The sequence below is a fragment of the Dendrobates tinctorius genome, unplaced genomic scaffold, assembly GCF_039654945.1.
Source record: "Dendrobates tinctorius isolate UK_male_01 unplaced genomic scaffold, ASM3965494v1 ptg000104l, whole genome shotgun sequence".
Taxonomy (NCBI): Eukaryota; Metazoa; Chordata; class Amphibia; order Anura; family Dendrobatidae; genus Dendrobates; species Dendrobates tinctorius.
The window spans coordinates 20,735,199-20,754,622 of NW_027361772.1; the positions used below are offsets into that span (position 1 = coordinate 20,735,199).

General features: G+C 45.1%; 1 protein-coding gene across 4 annotated transcripts in view; it reads right to left on the reverse strand.

Annotated features, from left to right (window-relative positions):
- The window catches only part of PIWIL2 (piwi like RNA-mediated gene silencing 2), a 164,730-nt gene that overhangs the window by 43,005 nt on the left and 102,301 nt on the right, over positions 1–19,424 (reverse strand). For all 4 annotated transcript variants that reach the window (XM_073588930.1, XM_073588926.1, XM_073588928.1 and 1 more), the window contains 5 exons: positions 19,155–19,343; positions 17,909–17,993; positions 17,723–17,809; positions 17,090–17,230; positions 16,296–16,409 (listed from right to left, as the gene is read on the reverse strand). In XM_073588930.1, coding sequence (XP_073445031.1) covers positions 16,296–16,409; positions 17,090–17,230; positions 17,723–17,809; positions 17,909–17,993; positions 19,155–19,343 — 616 coding nt within the window. The remainder of the gene's footprint in view (positions 1–16,295; positions 16,410–17,089; positions 17,231–17,722; positions 17,810–17,908; positions 17,994–19,154; positions 19,344–19,424) is intronic.

Below are 19,424 nucleotides of genomic sequence, written 5' to 3' on the forward strand. Positions count from 1 at the left end.
AGGCAAGATCGTGTATCATTTCTGTCTTGGATTGTGTAATCTTCCCTCGGTGGCTCTTGAGCCGGAAGAGGGTCTCTCCTGAGACGGGTCCATTCTCTCTGCATCTCTTGGGCCCACTCCCGCTCTGCTGCAGGTGGAGTAGGTACTTCATAGCTACGGACCATTCCTGCCAAGGCAGTCACCCCCTGCTCTTGCTCTCTTACGCGCGCCTCTGCACCCACCTCTATGAAGGTCATACGTGGGCTAGCGAGCAAGCGTTCCCACAATGCCTGCTTCAACGGTGCATCCCTAAGACCCGACACAAACTGATCCCTCAAAATCCTATCAGGAGGCCCCACTCCCATGATTCCCACATCTTCCCTTTTTGTAATGTGCGCATATACCTCCTGCAACACGTTGATATATTGCGTCACCATCTCCCCTTCTCGCTGGACACAACCAAATAAACGCATGCGCAACTCTCCATGCATCTCCTCAAAACCTGGACCTCTTTTTCAAAGTATCCCGCTCATGTGAAGGGCGGAACACCACAGAACACCGAGCCTTTCCGTCTAGTGCCATTACGCTATCTCTGCCTGTAACGCAGGGGCCATGGGGTGCATTTGCAGAATGCTCCTGACCCATTCAGTCCAGTCCCATAACATCATGTTATCTCACGTGAACTTCGGGAGATTACTGAGCATTGCCCCAATGGCAAACTGGACCTGGGGGTACCCATAGTGGACTGGTCTGCAGCATCTGTATCCCCGGGCTGAATCCTGCTGACTACGCCAAATGTAATAAGCAGGTACTGGGATATAGTAATACAAATGCTGCAGAGCAAGTATCAACTATATTTAAAACTCACAGGGAGAAAGCAGGGTAAACAGAGTACACAGGGTAAAACTAAATAAAAGTCTGTTAACTAAACAGTCTCTTGTTAAAGGTTTCACGTATCGTGACTCTGCAGCCTGTCACTCTCTGAAGGCCCCATTGGGTAGCAGAATGTCGGCGGTGTTCGGTGTAATGTCTGCTGGCGTCCTTGCCTAGCACACAATCCTTCTGTTGGCAGCGGGCAGTCTCCGGTTTTGCCCACTGAGCCCCTAGTTCATATATTTGTGGAGTAATAGAGTAGAGCTCTCCACAAGATTCCTCTTGGCGCGGGTCTCCTTGAGCAGCCGCAGTGACCTGAAGGGTTGCACTGCAATGCTTTACCCCGCGTGCCCCTCTCTGGATATCATCCGACACCAGGACGTTCATACTGCGATGCTCCGTCGATCGCATGCTCCCCTGCGCACCCGCTGATTTCAGTGAGTCCCTCACTATGCCGCCCTTTCTCTTCACGCCGCGGCCTGTCGCTACCTAGCGGTTGCGGTCTACACCTCATCGGCGTTCTGGCAGGAACACCGCTTCAGTTGCCGTGCAACCCATTTTACACACTGACTGGCCATGCCCCTTTCACCCTGGTTACTGGATCGCTCTGGCTGCAATCTCGTCCCCCCCCCAAAGAACAGGAGGTTCTGCCCCAGAAGTTCCGGACCAGACGCTTCAGTAGCCAGTAGCAGCCCGATCCTCCCTTCTACAGTGCTGTCATGGGGGAAGGAGAAAAACCAAAAGCCCAAATAACATATAGTACTTAGTTAACATGCACACTAGTTTATATCCCAGTTTAACCTCTGGTTTTTCTTCTGTCTGTTTGCATTGTGTGCATATAAAGGTGTGGCCGCCTGTCCTTTGAGCTGGGCATTATTGATGTGGTCTCTCATGTCTGTGTCCACTTGTTGGGCCCAGTCCTTCTCAGCCCTTATCTACAAGCATGTAACATTACGAACGGTAAGGTTTTTAATATTAGAGTTAGGACAATTCCAATTACGGTCACCGTGGAGAGGTGGGATGGTCTTCGCAAGTTCGCATTTTTCTGAGCACAAAACATGTTAACTAAGTACGGTATAATATTTTCATGCACTTGGCTATTTATTTACTGCAAGGTATTTAATCATTATGTTTCAGTCTTTGTTTTTTCTGTATAATGAACATGGCAAATAAAATTAAAAAAAAAATGCAAAAACAATTGTGAAATTGCATTTTTTTTTTTGCTATATGAATGCACTTGAAATTTTTTTTCCCATTTTTCAGTACACTATATGGCAAAATCTACGATGTCGTTCAAAAGTATAGCTCGTCCCGCAAAGAACAAGCTCTCATATGGCTATATTAACAGAAAAATAAAAAAATTAAGAGAGCAAAAAACAAATACGGAAAGTGGCTACCTTTAATATGAATAAATGTATATTGTCGGGAACACTTATTTAATGTAGAATATAATTTCTGCATACCTATCACAGGATACGATATTTTCACAGTCAGCCATAATCCTGTGTTTATGCCATGTGCAGTAGATGAACGGTAGGACATAAGACAGGCGGAGAGTATGGGCGAGGCCGAAGGACAAACCTCACATACAACCCTCCTGATCACATTACACGTCCAGTCTCCCTATGACCAATCTTTGGTCACAGTAAGGCCGGTTTCACACTAGCGCATTTTCAGCGCGCGCACGGCCGGGGGTAGCTCCGCCCCAGATCCGGCTCTCTGCCCGGCGTGCCCGCCCCTTCCTTGTAGCGCCGCCTCCTAGCGGACAGCGGCGCCTGCGATCGGCGCACCCTATCTTTAGCATAGGGTGCGCCGATCGTGCGCAGGCCGTGCGCTAGTTGCGCTTTGACCTGCGCTGCGCACTTTTGACGGTGCGCCGTGCGCGCCAAAATCAAACTTTTCGGATTTTGGCGCGCACGGCGCACCGTCAAAAGTGCGCAGCGCAGGTCAAAGCGCAACTAGCGCACGGCCTGCGCACGATCGGCGCACCCTATGCTAAAGATAGGGTGCGCCGATCGCAGGCGCCGCTGTCCGCTAGGAGGCGGCGCTACAAGGAAGGGGCGGGCACGCCGGGCAGAGAGCCGGATCGGGGGCGGAGCTACCCCCGGCCGTGCGTGCGCTTAAAAAGCGCGAATGTGAAACCAGCGTACGGCTGAACTTTTCACAAGGTAAACTGTTGTGCTACATTTAGGACAATCAAAGTCCCAGCAATGTGTCTTGTAAATCGTACTTACAAGTCCTGTCATAAATATAATTATATCCCATCATACTCTGTGGCAGTGCTTGAGGAAAAAGAGAAGACCAGGAAAAACCCCAACAAATCTTTCATAAAAAGTCAAATTAACCCCTTCATGACCAAGCCTATTTTGACCTTAATGACCTGGCCATTTTTAGCAATTCTGACCAGTGTCCCTTTATGAGGTAATAACTCAGGAACGCTTCAACGCATCCTAGCGATTCTGAGATTGTTTTTTTTTTCCATGACATATTGGGCTTCATGTTAGTGGTAAATTTAGGTCAATTTTAGCGCTTATTTGTGGAAAAAAATCGGAAATTTGGTGAAAATTTTGAAACTTTCGCAATTTTCAAATTTTTAATTTTTATTCTGTTAAATCAGAGAGGCATGTGACACAAAATAGTTAATAAATAACATTTCCCACATGTCTACATTACATCAGCACAATTTTGGAAACAAAATTTTTTTTTGTTAGGAAGTTATAAGGGTTAAAAGTTGACCAGCGATTTCTTATTTTTACAACAAAATTTACAAAACCATTTTTTTTTAGGGACCACCTCACATTTGAAGTCACTTTGAGGGGTCTATATGGCAGAAAACACCCAAAAGTGACACCATTCTAAAAACTGCCCCCTTCAAGCTACTCAAAACTATATTCAAGATGATAATTAACTCTTCAGGTGCTTCCCAGGAACTAAAGCAACGTGGAAGGAAAAAATGGACATTTTAATTTTTCCAACAAATATTTTCTTTTAGCATCAATTTTTTCATTTTCACATGGGCAACAGGATAAAATGGATCCTAAAATTTGTTGGGCAATTTCTCCTGAGTACACTGATACCTCATATGTAGTCATAAACCACTGTTTGGGCGCACGGCAGGGCTCGGAAGGGAAGGAGTGCTATTTGACTTTTTGAATGGAAAATTAGCTCCAATCGTTAGCGGACGCCATGCCGTGTATGGAGAGCCCCTGTGTGCCTAAACATTGGAGCACCCCCACCAGTGACCCCATTTTGGAAACTAGACCCCCCAAGGAACTTATCTAGATGTATGGTGAGCACTTTGAACCCTCAACTGCTTCACAGAAGTCTATAACGTAGAGCCGTGAAAATAAAAAATCATTTTTTTCCTCAAAAAATGATTTTTTAGCCCGCAATTTTTTTATTTTCACAAGGGTAAAAGGAGAAACTGGACCCCAAAAGTTGTTGTCCAGTTTGTCCTGAGTACGCCGGTACCCCATATGTGGGGGGGAACCACTGTTTGGGCACACGTTGGGGCTTGGAAGGGAAGTAGTGACGTTTTGAAATGCAGACTTTGATGGAATGGTCTGCGGGCATCATGTTACGTTTGAAGGGGCCCTGATGTGCCTAAACAGTAGAAAACCCCCACAAGTGACCCCATTTTGGAAACTAGGCCCCTCATGGAACTTATCTAGGTGTGTGGTGAGCACTTTGAACCCCAAAGTGCTTCACAGCAGTTTTTAACGCAGAGCCGTGAAAATAAAAAATCATTTTTTTTTCCCCATAAAAATAATATTTTAGCCCCCAATTATTTATTTTCCCAAGGGTAACAGGAGAAGTTAGACCCCCAAAGTGGTTGTGCAATTTTTCCTGAGTACGCTGATACCCCATATGTTGGGGTAAACCACTGTTTGGGCACACGTTGGGTCTTGGAAGGGAGGGAGCACCGTTTGACTTTTTGAACGCAAAATTGTCTGGAATCAATGGTGGCACCATGTCGCGTTTGGAGACCCCTTGATGTGCCTAAACAGTGGAAACCCTTCATTTCTAACTACAACCCTAACCCCAACACACCCCCAACACACCCCTAACCCCAACACACCCCTAACCCTAATCCCAACCCTAACCCTAACTCCAACCTTAATTCTAACCCTAATTCTAACCCTAACAGAGAAATAAAAATATTTTATTTTATTATTTGTCCCTACCTATGGGGGTGATAGGGGGGATACTATATTTTTTATTTTGATCACTGTGATAGGATCTATCCTGCCATTTTGGAAGATGGCGGCGCCGATGATCCATGGCAGAGGGACAGCGGGACTTGGAGGGTACCGGGTGGGGGGGGTGATCGTAAGGCGGGGGGAGCAGGTTAAATATTACTATCGCTGTTATGATTCGGTCACCGAGGAGGATTATCGGGGAATTAGCTAAGCAACCAGGAAACCAGAAAGGTTGGTAACTTAGCAGATTGCAGACCCCTAAACCTAACAACACAACTAGCATTAGCCGTGGATCGTGCCTACGATGCCCTAGACGCCTCGGCACAGTCAAAGAGTTAACTAAGCCAAAAGCAAGACAGGGGAAAGCTAACTGCCCCAGAGTAGAACCCCAAAGGAATAAATAGCCCACAAACATATATTATCGGTGAGACAAGATGAGGCACAAACGCAGGCAGAAAATGAAGTGAGCAAACAATGGGGCCCAAACTTTCTAGATAGGACAGAAAAAATACTGTCTGCAATCACGCAAAAACCCTAAAAAAAAATCCAACACGTCTGATATACAAAAACACTGAGGCCACACGACCTCTCCCCCACTAGATCAGCATTCTGGTGTGAACTGGAAGCAAAGCAAAAGCTACTAATATAACAGGGGATTAGCAATACTGAACAGAATGACATAAGCTGTGACATATGAGCGGGGTCCAGCATAAATCCCAGCAGGGAATAATGCTGAACCCACACAGCAAAGCAGAGAAAGGCAAAAACTATATCAAATGCAAAAGATTCCAGCAAACAAATAACTTATCTGAATGATGAAAGACCAAGGAGGGGAAAAAGCAGACTTCACAATGCACAGGAAGGAACCAAATCACCAGCAGCAACTGAAGGACGCTTGCTCACTTAAATCCTCCCAGTCTGTAACCCCTGACTTCCAATCATCGTCTTCAGGTGATAGACTTCTGTCAACATGGCCAGCTCCACTACCCGCAACAACCACCAGAGGGAGCCCTGACTCAGAAGTCACATCAAAAAAAGTTCACAACATATTGCTCTGATTGGCTGCTGAAAGTGAAACAGCCAATCAGAGCGATATGTTGTGAACGCAATTTATACCATGACGCCTACGTAGGCGTTACTGGACGTATTGGCACAGCTTTTCATGACGCCTACGTAGGAGTCATTGGTCGGGAAGGGGTTAAATGCTTCAGTGGATCCCACAGATTGTTTTCTTGTGACATATTGTACTTCATGATAGCGGTAAAATTTGTTCGATATGACTCATGAAAAATCGGAAATTTGGCGAGAATTTCACAATTTCATTTTTATGTCCTTAAACTAGATAGAGATGTCATACAATATAGTTAATAAATAACATTTCACACATGTCTACTTTACATCAGCACAATTTTTTTTTTTTTTAAACACAATTTTTTTTGTTAGGAAGTTAGAAGGGTGAAAAGTTGACCAGCGATTTTCTCATTTTTGTAACAAAATTTACAAAAATCAATTTTGTAAGGACCACATCACATATGAAGTGACTTTGAGGGACCTGCATGACAGAAGATACCCAAAAGTGACACAATTTTAAAAACTGCACCCCTCAAGAACTTTATTAACTCTTCATGTGCTAAAGCAATGTGGAAGAAAAAAGTGAAAATTTTACTTTTTCCCACAAAAATGTTCTTTTAGCCCCAAATTTTGCATTTTCACAAGGGCAGCAGGAGAAAATGGATCTTGCAATTTCTCCTGAGTAGGCCAATGCCCAACATGTGAGGGAAAACTACTGTTTGGGCGCACAGCAAGGCTTGAAGGGAAGGAGCAACTTTTGTAGGGCAAAATTGTCTGCAATGCAGACCCCATTTCGCGTTTGCGGAGCCCTTGATGTGCCTAAATAGTGGAAACCCCCCCAAATAACCCCTTTTTTGGGGGAAAATAGACCCCCCTCAAATTTTTATTTACATTAACATTTTTACAATTCTTTTATTTTATTTTCTTACCTAGACCCTTTATGGGACTTGAACTTCATTACTCTGATCGCTAGTATAATGCACTGCAATAAACCAGAACTGCAATACATTATACCGGTCAGTGCTGCACTGACAGAAGCCTCTTAGACCATGCTCCTAGCATAGTTTAGACCCGGAGGTCATCATGACGACCATCAGGCCCTTGTGATGACATCACGGATGGGCCAATTCGAAGGCCTTTCCTAGACCTCCAAATGTTGCGATCAATAGCGATTGTCACGGGGTCCTTCTCCGATACCACACAATCAACAGAGCGAGGGAATGGTGAACAATCCCAAGACCTTTATTACAGGCAAAATTAGAAGGTCCATAAACAATCCACAACACTGAGGATACAATAGTCCAGAACAAGAATGTAGTCCAGTAACAGGATAAAATGTCCAGGGAGACGAGATTCCAAAACTCTAGCACCAGAAGATAAAATGGGTCCTTCTCTCTGAAGTGCAGTCTTTACACGATCCACTCCACACAGGAACTGACTTGACCAGCTCATGTTCTCCCCACCCCCTTCCTTGTGTCCAGGGGTAGTCAAACAGGTTGGGGCGGTTTACAGGCCTCCCAGAGGAGAACAAAGGAGCCTTGGGGATTAAAGAACTAAAAGGGGGTCATCAAGAGACAGATAGTCAGGCTATAGACATACAAGAAAAACACTATGAAAATAAGTGAAATAGAAATATACACAAAATGATATCCACATAGCCTATCACACCATCACAACCTCCCCCCCCCCATAATAAGTGAGCACGCTATGAGGTCTACACAGACCTCTCGCCTGCTCACTTTAGTCCACATTGCTCAACCATTTATAGTTCCTTGTACAGTGGCAGGGGTAGGTCGGCCTGGGGAGCCTATGGTTCTTCTTGTCGAGACAGACCATCAGCATTCTGGTGTTGGCTTCCCCGCTTGTATTGGATGGAGAAGCTGTAGGGTTGTAAGGACAAGCTTCACCGCAGCAATCTTCCATTGTCCCCTGATACGCGGTTCAGCCATGTGAGGGGTTTTGGTCTGTAACAATTGTAAAGTCTCTGCCATACAAGTATGGCAGCAATTTTTTAAGCGCCCATACCATGGCAAGGCACTCCTTTTCAATAGTGGCATAGGCAACTTCCCGATCCAGTAGTTCCCGACTGGCAAAAGCAACTGGATGTTCTTCTCCGGCGGCGTTCACTTGGCTAAGTACTGCCCCAATCCCAAGGGTGGATACATCTGTCTGCACGAGGAACCTGCACTTATAATCCAGGGCAGCCAAGACAGGAGCAGTGACGAGGGCAGTCTTTAACGCTGAAAAGGCATCCTCGCATGCAGTCGTCCACGTCACATTCCTAGGCATGTTCTTGCTGGTCAGGTCGGTTAGGGGCTTGGCCAAGGTGCTGAAGTTAGAAACAAATTTGCGATAGTAACCAGCAGTTCCTAAAAATGCAAGTACCTGCTTTTTAGTCTGAGGTCTACACCAGTTGCTAATGGCTTCCACCTTGGCAGGCTCAGGCCTTAGGGTCCCACCCCCTACTATATGCCTGAGGTACTGCACCTCAGCCATCCCTATTTGGCACTTATGAGGGCGAATGGTCAGTCCTGCAGTAAGGATACAGTCTAGCACTATGCCCAAGTGTTTAAGATGTTCCTCCCAGGTTGTGCTAAAAACGGAAATGTCGTCTAAGTAAGCACAGGCAAAGTCCTGACATTGTTGTAACAGTCAATCTACCAGTCTTTGGAACGTAGCGGGGGCTGTTTTCATCCCAAAGGGCATTCCCAGGAACTCAAAAAGCCCAAATGGGGTAATGAAGGCCGAGCGCTCCCGAGTGTCCTCCGTTAGGGGTATCTACCAGTACCCCTTGCTCAAGTCTAACGTGGTCACAAATTGGGCACTGGCCAGACGATCCAATAGATCATCAATCCTGGTCATGGGATAAGCATCACTCTTGGTGGCATCATTTAATCGTCTGTAATCAACGCAGAATTGTGTGGTACCATCCTTGGGGACCAGGACGACAGGAGAGGCCCAAGAACTGTAAGATGGCTGAATAACTCCCAGTCGTTTCATCTCCTCCAGTTCGTTCTTTATCATGCCTTGAATAGCCGCTGGAACCCGGTAGGCAGCCTGCTGGATGGGGCGTTGTCCGGGGGTTTCCACATGGTGGCTGGTGAGAGTAGTCTTCCCCGGCTTTGAGGAGAAAGCAGCAGCCCTCGGCCTTAGTACGGTGACAATATCGTCCTTTTGTATATCCGATAAATGGGAGCCCAGGGGCACTTGTTCCAGTGATCCTCCCGCTTGGGCAACCTGGAGGAGATCGGGGAGATACTCGTCGTCGGCGGTATCACTAAGGGGGGTGGCAGACAGCTAGAACAGGCAGAGATTGGTCGTGGTAGTCTTTCAGCATGTTAATGTGGACGGTTTTCTGTCGTCGACCACTAGAGTCCAGGGCAACAACATAGTTAGTGTCATTAATTTTCTTGACAACCTGATAAGGGCCTTCCCACACTGCTTGAAGCTTGTTGGCAGGGGAAGCAGTAATCATGAGCACTTGCTGTCCTTCCATAAATTCCCGGGTCCTGGCATTACGGTCATACCAGGTTTTTTGTCTGGACTGGGCCATTCGCTGATGTTCTTTAGCGAAGGTAGCTATAGCTGGGCAAGACGGTCTCAGAGCTCTAGAACATAGGGAACGATGGGCATTCCGGTATCTGAGATGTCTTCCTCCAAATGTTCTTTCAGAAGAGTGAGAGGCCCACGGACCTTCCGGCTAAACACTAGTTCGAAGGGAGAGAACCCTGTGGACTCTTGGGGAACCTCCCAATAGGCGAAGAGGAGATGTGGCAGGTATGTTTCCCAGTCTTTTTCAACGTCAACAAAAGCCCTCAGCATATTTTTTAGGGTTCCATTAAAGCATTCACATAGTCCGTTCGTCTGCGGGTGGTAAGGGGTGGTGCGAATGGCTCGAACACCACAGGTATGCCATAGTGACTGGACCAGATCTGACATGAACTGAGTGCCTTGATCCGATAATATTTCACTAGGAAACCCTACCCGGGTAACGATGGTAACAAGGGCCTCGTCTACCTTTACTGCTGTAATACTGGACAGGGCCACAGCTTCAGGCTACCTAGTGGCATAGCCCACCACGGTCAGGATATATTTTTTTCCCGACCGGCTGGGGTGGGCCAGAGGACCTATGATGTCGACAGCTACACGTTGAAATGGTTCCTCAATTATGGGCAGGGATTGCAGGGGTACCTTATGTCGAGCTCCTGGATGCCGCATTCGCTGGCACACATCGCAGGTGCGGCAATAATGGGCTACCGACTGCGAGATGCCAGGCCAGTAAAAACTTTGGGTGAGTCTCTTTTCAGTCCTTTTTCTCCCTTGATGCCCAGCCAGGGGGATGTCATGGGCCAGTTGAAGTAGCTGTGCCCTGTACTTCTGAGGGACAATGAGTTGCCTGGTCGTTGCGTCAGGGTTCTGTAAGCCTCCGCCATGCTTCCGTTCAGGAGCCCCACTAACAAACACATCCAGCTACAGTGGGGCACCTCCATCACAGCACACTGCTGCTCAAAGTCTTTGAAGAACCCCTCCACATCTCCGGAAGCCTCATCAAATGGCTTAAACTCTGTCCGGGTGATCCGTACAGGCTCCCGGATCGTTGGGGTTACACTCCACATTGCGTTACTCCCTCTTTCAAGCTCTATTGCTTCCTGTCTCCGCTGTGCCCGGCGGGCAGCCTCCTCCTTGTACTCCTGAGAGACGCCGGGGCCCAGAACCGCCATCTCTTCTTCGTACCACATCAACCACTGGCTTTTCTGGATGGGGATCCCTGTCTCCAGTGCTCGTCCTTCAGACATCTGGGAGGAGGTGGCCGGGCTAGCGCCCACCAGTAGATCGAAAAAGGCCTCTTTAGTAAGTCCCTGGTAGTTCAGGCCCAGGTCTCTGGCTCTCTCCTGTAAACTGGATACAGTCCAATTTCTGTACTCACTCTGTGGGTGGTTCTCCATTGGATACGCTCTGTTGATCCCACTGCTGCCACCAGTTGTCACGGGGTCCTTCTCCGATACCATACAATCAACCGAGCGAGGGAAGGGTGAACTATCCCAAGACCTTTATTACAGGCAAAATTAGAAGGTCCATAAACAATCCACCACACTGAGGATACAATAGTTCAGAACAAGAATGTAGTCCAGTAACAGGATAAAATGTCCAGGGAGACGAGATTCCAAAACTTTAGCACCAGAAGATAAAATGGGTCCTTCTCTCTGAAGTGCAGTCTATACATGATCCACTCCACACAGGAGCTGACTTGACCAGCTCCTGTTCTCCCCACCGCCTTCCTTGTGTCCAGGGGTAGTCAAACAGGTTGGGGCGGTTTCCAGGCCTCCCAGAGGAGAACAAAGGAGTCTTGGGGATTAAAGAACTACAGGGGGTCATTAAGAGACAGATACAGTCAGGCTATAGACATACAAGAAAAACACTATGAAAATAAGTGAAACAGAAATATACACAAAATGATATCCACATAGCCTATCACACCATCACAGCGATCATAGCATTTTGGGGTCAAACAGCTGTGGGGCGGTGCAGGGACCGCTTCTGGATCAGAGCAGGCACTGACTGACAGTGGGCACAAATACAGCTGCCGCTCACTGTATACTGAGAGGTGACTGAAGCTGCACCTCTATGACTGAAAGTTGGAGCCTTCAGAAGAAGGAAAGATCATTTACTCCCGATAGCAGGGCTTTTGGTGTGGCGGACACAAGAGTTTAGAACGCCATTAACCAGCAGATTAGCCCCATATGTCCAGGTTAATAGCGTTTGGGGACAGGAAAGGATCCCTTTATTTTTTATTGTCCATTGAAAATCAATTATCCAATAGATAGGTGATAGCTTACGGACTGTGAGGTTTGACCTCAACGAAAATGCGCTGCAGAATGGGTAACTTTTACCCCTGTTGCAATAGAGCAGTGTGCATACTGCACCATCCAGAGGATAAGCGATAACTTACCTACACTGGACAATCCCTTTAATTTAAGTTCAGGTGGTAAAAACAAAACCTTGTGATGAGTACAAAAATGTTTTATTATTAGGTAAATGTTTCATAAAATTTGAAGACCCTGAGGAAGTTCCATGGGCAGCGATATAAGTGGTGCTGCTTGTTTTTCTATTCCCGCCCTTACCCCATTTACCTGCGGATAAGAATACACATAGCCATGCAAGTTTGGTATGTTTATCTTTATAGCTCAGTCTACATGACAGGATTGTTGCTGCATTGCCGGATCCTATTAGTGGGGTCTTTGTGACTATATGGTGAGCAGTGTTATTGGGGTACAGGTTGGACACAAACTTATGGCTTGGATGTTTTGCAAGTTCAGCATATTTCATCTGTATATTATATCAGTACAGAATGTGACCTGCATTTGTCCGGGATTGGCATCCACACCGTCGCAGCTACAGCCACAAAATTTGGCACAGTCACACGTCTGGACCCCGAGAGCGTCCTAGGCTATGTTGCGAGGCGAAATTTTAACCCCGCGCGTTCCAATTCACCAAACAATTTTGCCCCTATCTACACAATGTGGAAAAACTGTGTGTGTATCAAGCCCCGCCCCTCATTATGATGTCATAATGGTTGCCATGGCGACGCTGTTGTCATCATAGGTTGCAAGCCCCGCCGCTCATTATGATGTCATAATGGTTGACTATGGGATGGAGGATGTGTGATGGGTATATGGGCACTGGATTATGGGGTGGAGGATATGTATGACGGGTATATGGGCACGGGACTATGGGATGGAGGATGTGTGATCGGTATATGGGCACTGGACTATGGGATGGAGGATATGTATGACGGGTATATGGGCACGGGACTATGGGATGGCGGATATGTATGATGGGTATATGGGCACGGGACTATGGGATGGAGGATATGTATGATGAGTATATGGGCATGGGACTATGAGATGAAGGATGTGTGATGGGTATATGGGCATGGGACTATGGGATGGAGGATGTGTGATGGGTATATGGGCATGGGACTATGGGATGGAGGATGTGTGATGGGTATATGGGCAAGGGCCATCATAGGTTGCAAGCCCCGCCGCTCATTATGATGTCATAATGGTTGACTATGGGATGGAGGATGTGTGATGGGTATATGGGCACTGGATTATGGGGTGGAGGATATGTATGACGGGTATATGGGCACTGGACTATGGGATGGAGGATATGTATAACGGGTATATGGGCACGGGACTATGGGATGGCGGATATGTATGATGGGTATATGGGCATGGGACTATGGGATGGAGGATATGTATGATGAGTATATGGGCATGGGACTATGAGATGAAGGATGTGTGATGGGTATATGGGCATGGGACTATGGGATGGAGGATGTGTGATGGGTATATGGGCATGGGACTATGGGATGGAGGATGTGTGATGGGTATATGGGCACTTGACTATGGGATGGAGGATATGTATGATGGGTATATGGGCACGGGCCTATGGGATTGTGGATATGTATGATGGGTATATGGGCATGGAACTATGGGATGAAGGATGTGTGATGGGTATATGGGCACTCGACTATGGGATCGTGGATATGTATGATGGGTATATGGGCATGGGACAATGGGATGGAGGATATGTATGATGGGTATATGGGCACGGGACTATGGGATGGAGGATAATTATAATTTGTTATAACTATCCACAGTTAGTTACTATGCCCGGGCAGCGCCGGGCTCTTCAGCTAGTATATTTATATATACAAACACACATATATACACATACACTGTATATACACATATTTATATATACATACACATACCACACACAGGGTGGTCCAAAAGTAGGTGGACAGTATGTGTAACAGGGTTATGAAGGGGGAGATTTATCAAACATAGTGTAAAGTGAAAGTGACTCAGTTGCCCTTAGCAACTAATCCGATTCCACTTTTCATTCTTTTCATTTCAGACTCTTTGGAAAATGAAAGGTGGAATCTGATTGGATGCTAAGGGCAACTGAGTCAGTTTCACAGATCCAGTTTTCACAGATAAAACTCCCCCAAATCTGTTTTCTTTTCAGATAATTCAGATAACCCATAATGGCAAATAATTTAAATACAGATCAAAGGAAATGGATTTTAAAAGAGTATTGGAAATCTCAAAATGCTGAAACAGTTAGAGCACATTGGGTTGAAACATTTGGTACTCAAGCCCCAAAGAGATAAACCATTTACCGCCTTTGTGACAAATTCGATGCCACTGGCTCAATCCTTAATGCTCCAAAAACTGGTCGACCCAAAACAGCCTGTACAGAAAATAGACAACTTGTTGCTGAAACATTTGTTCAGAGTCCAAAAAAGTCCACCAGAAGAGTCTCTTTAGAATTGGGAATTTCACGAGCTTCCATCATGCGCATCCTGAAATCTACTGGGTGGAAAGCTTATCGTCCACATCTAATTCATGGTTTATTGGAGGATGATCCAGACAGGCGGCTGCAGTTTAGTGAGATTATGCTTAACGAAATTGAAGAAAATCCAGTAATTTTAGATAACATTATGTGGAGTGATGAAGCTTCTTTCAAATTATCTGGCCATATCTACTATATAATCGTATAATTCTGTCTGTCTGTAACGGAAATCCCGCGGCCAATCAGCGACAAGCGCAGTGTGCAGGCGCAGTCCTGAATTTGAAGGACGTACGCCACCGCTACCGTCAGGAGATCAGTGGCGCTAGCCGCTGATCTCCCGAGGGTTGCCACGGGTCATCTCCGGCCGCACTGATGCCAGTGGCGATGCAGCTGGGAGATGACCGGCGCCAGCCGGTACCCAGAACCCGGAGGAGAGGAGACTCCTCCGGACCCTGGGTACCATAAACCTGTAAAAAAAAAAAAAAAAGTTATTCTCACCTTCTGACGGCCCCCGGACTGTTTCCTTTATCTCCACGCGCCCGGCATCTTCCGTTCCCAGTATTGCTTTGCGCGAAAGACTGCGGATGACGTCGCGCTCTCGCGAGACTGACATCATCTCCGGTCCTTCGCGCTAAGCATTACTGGGAACGGAAGATGCCGGGCGTGTGGAGAGAAAGGAAACAGTCAGGGGCCGTCGGAAGGTGAGAATAACCTTCTTTTATTTTTTTTTTTATTCTTTTTTTACATTCTATCTTTTACTATTGATGCTGCATCAATAGTAAAAATCCACACTTGCGGACAAAAAAAGAATATTACTCCTTCTCCAAAATGAAGCAAACTACAATTATATTAAAAACATGTAACTTTATTAATTATTAATAGGAATATTAATATTTGTTTTGGATGGTGATTTAATAAACTGCTATGTTATCAGGAGACAATGAATATGTAGCCAATTTTAAATGTCTTTATTTTAATAAAGTTACATGGTTTTAATATAATTGTGGTTCGCTTCATTTTGGATAAGAAATAGTAATAGTCATGCGAATTGGCCATATTCTAGAATACCCGATGCGTTAGAATCGGCCCACCATCTAGTTAACAGACATAATTGTATTTACTGGTATAAAGAGAACATGCATTTAACATTAGAGCAACAACTAAATGAACCTGGTGTTAATGTTTGGGGTGGTATTTCAAGTTTTGGTGTTTTTGTACCTTTTTTTTATGGAACCGTCACAGGAGATAAGTATCTCAAAATTCTTCCCCAGTTACAGCAACAGCCTAATTCAAATGACCTTTATTTCCAACAAGATGGGGCCCCTCCACATTATTCCAGAGTAGTTCGCGAGTATCTTGATGAAACAGTTCCTAATAAATGGATTGGCCGGCACGTTCACCAGACTTGACCCCAATGGATTTTTTCTTTTGGGGAGTACTCAAGGACAAAGTTTATAGTCGAAAACCAAAAAGTGTCAGTGATTTGAAAAATTACATAAGAGATGCATTTCAAGAAAATAATACCCAAAGAGACTTGTGCAAAAATGTTTGTCGAAGCGTAAGAGGCAGACTTCAAAGCTGTGCAAATTGTGATGGAAAACAGTTTGAGCACCTAAATATTTTCTGTCCACCTACTTTTGGACCACCCTGTGTGTAAAATATATATATATATATATATATATATATACACACACATACACACACACGCGCATATATAATGTGTGTTTTTTTCTCAGAAAAGCCGGGGAACAACAGAACCACGCCACAAATACAATGCCTCAAGTCATCCTACCAAAAAATAGGCACACTCACAGCTGAAATGGACGGCTCTCGAGTCACTTCTCTGGTCCAATTCAGGTCTTCACCTGGTGAGAACGAGTTACTCCTTAGGTTAATCTTCTCCATTGGTAGGATCCTTCCAGACGTCTACACAAAACAGTAAAAAGGGATTTGGTAAACCAGACCTCTTGGTTAACATTGAAAATCTCTGCTAAGAGTATTCTCTATACCAAGAGGGAACGCATGGCCAATAATTCCTTAATCTCCCTTTGAAGTGCATTTTTGTTTTTACTTGAATATAAGTGTATTTCAGGCTAAAAAAATAAATAGGTTTCAATTAAAAAAAAAAAAATTGTATCATTTGCCTTCTATAGCTTCTGTGTTGCACCTATTGCTGGCTGCATAATGAGCTAATTAAGAATCCATCAGTAAGCTCACTATGATGGTCTGGAAGGAGGGGAATTTGTAAATCTGTTATCTGCCTTTTTCTGAGCTCCTCTCAGATGATTTATGACCACAGATAATATCAAAGTTGAATTTGAAAGAAAAACTAAAAGAGACAAAATTATGCAATGTTTTTAATGAAACCCAATTGCAAAAGTGATTTTTAGACCCCAAATACATGCATTTACGTTAAAAAAAAAAAAAAAGTGTCCACAAACGTGGATGACCCCTTAAAATGGTATTTAAAAAATTAATGTGAAAAATATTACAAAAAAACTTGCTGTAAGCCTGTGATGCTGAAATACATACTTTGCTTTTCCTATACAAATGTTAATACTTGCAGAAGATGGTGTAATAGTGTAATGCAATAATCAAAAACCTACCAAATGGATATCGGAGTCGATTTGGAGGGCCCATCTTTGTAGCTCAACTTGTGCATCCTCGTTGTTCTGAATCCTTTTAATTAGTTTTCCCAGGGAAATGTAGTGCTGCTTGGGGCTCAGATGGATCTGCAGGCTCAAGTCCTGAAAACAGAGAAGAAAATAATGGCTGAACCGTGGTGTGGAAAGTCATGGGGAGAGAACCTTGCACCCCGCATCTACCATCATTCCCAACTTGGATACTTATGACTTAGGGCTGGATAACTCCCCAGAACCCGGCAGCAGAGGTCCCTTATTCAGGCAGACCCAAATGCCTGTGGACCACAGCTTGCCCAAGCCAAAAGCATGTTTGGGGGGCAAGCCTGACCCTTTTGGAAGATGTTTTTTTCTAAATCACGTTCAAGAGTTAATATTGGCTGCCCCTTTCCTTTTCCAGGGGTCGGGATGTGGGTTGAGTTGTGACTTTAGACGCTGGAGCACAATATTTGGCCACTTGTTCATTTCTCCCCTAGAACAACTCAAGAACAAGGTTTCAGTAGTCGGCTCCACGCTGAAGGAGTTGTCAGAGACGAGCCACCTACTGAACGTCTATGGGTAAGTACAGCACTCTGCATCACAAGTTGTACTGTTTGTTACCTTCATGGCTTTAAAGTCTTTCTTCATTTTGTCTGGAATGCCGGTCATGTAGGAAAGTTCTGGAAGGAGGAGGATCATAGACAACACCTGAAACGGAACCAGCAATGTAGACATTTAGAAATGTATAAAGGTATAGCTGTGTCCGCCATGACCCCAGCACGCTGCACACACACACACGGACGTCACCTTGGTACGATCATCCTTCCTCTCTTTGGGCTTGTGAACTAGGAGCGGCTGGTCCATTTCTTTCACTGTGATGCCGTAATTCTTACTGCAGGGTAATACACAACATGATGAGCGCAACGAGATCACGCACCGGACAATGCAGCCGCAGAAACGCGTCACACACACACAGCAGCGCTGCTCACTTTAACCCTCTAATGACTGGGGGCTTAGGGCCAAAAACTTCACCTTTTCAAATGCTGCATTGTTTAGGAGGATCTTTTTTCTTATAGTCTGCCCCAGACGTTTTTTTTTTTTTTTTCTTTTTTAAACACATGGGCTTTTCTTATTACGGAATATTGGAAAGAACTTTTTTTTAGGCTGTAATTGTAATATTTGCCTGAAAGCGATTGCTCTTGTGATGGTAAATATGTGTAAAGCATCAAGAGCTTATCATTATTTATGAAATTGATAAATATTTACATTTATTATCCAGGCCTCATTTGAGCTTTATATATGTCACCCTCACTCTGACCATGGGCCATAATTACCCAAGTACAAAAAGTACTTGGTAAAGAGATTACTGGACCCCGGGAGAGTGTGTACAGCATTAAGTATTTACGTTACCCCTCCACACACACACACACACACACACACACACACACACACACACACACAATGGTACCCGATACCAAGGGTAGTCTTTTTCTACTCTGGTCCTGCCTGATTTAAGCAATGTTAATCTTTTCCATTTTTTCTTCTCATTTTATGTACACTTTTTCTTTGTTTTGCAATTTACTCAGTTATTATGATTTTAATGGAGTCACAGGTTAGAAAGGAATACATTTTCCCCCATATACAGGACACTGATCGCAGTTATGGTGACATTCATATGGGAAGAATAATTTCCATTCCACTTGGGCTTGTGACATTTGATGTGCCACGGCCGGTGCCAAACTATCCGTCACCATGCTACACCATTATATATAGATGATGATGGAGAGCAGCGACTGAATAACATGGAGGGTGGGGACATCTATTGGCTAATGAGGAAAATACCGATTACACAAGTCACATTATTGGCACTGATGAATATACAATTTTTTTTTTTATTCTTTAAAAGGCAGAAAACATGATAAATGAACAATAAAACAAGCAGCGTTCACCCCCTCAGGCCCGGCCTCTGTTTTACTTCAGGGCATATGACCACATTGCCCATCCGACCAGTGTCGTGTCATTGGCGTGCGTGGTCACGGACACAGTAGCTCACCTGTAATAGTCTATAAAGCTGATGTTTGTGCCATCAGACATGGTGAAGACATCTTTAGGGCTTTTGTTCCAGTCGATATCATCGACGCGGTACGTCCGGTTGTTGTACCTGGTGATCACGATGCTTCCCAGCAGCTGCTTTGTCACCTCGTCTTGAAAGCTTTCACGGCTTTGCTGGTACAAGAGGTGCCTGTAATGTGACCAGATGCACACTAGGGAGACTGCGGAGAAACACCCTTCATATTCCTCCTGTCATTTAGCACTATTTCTG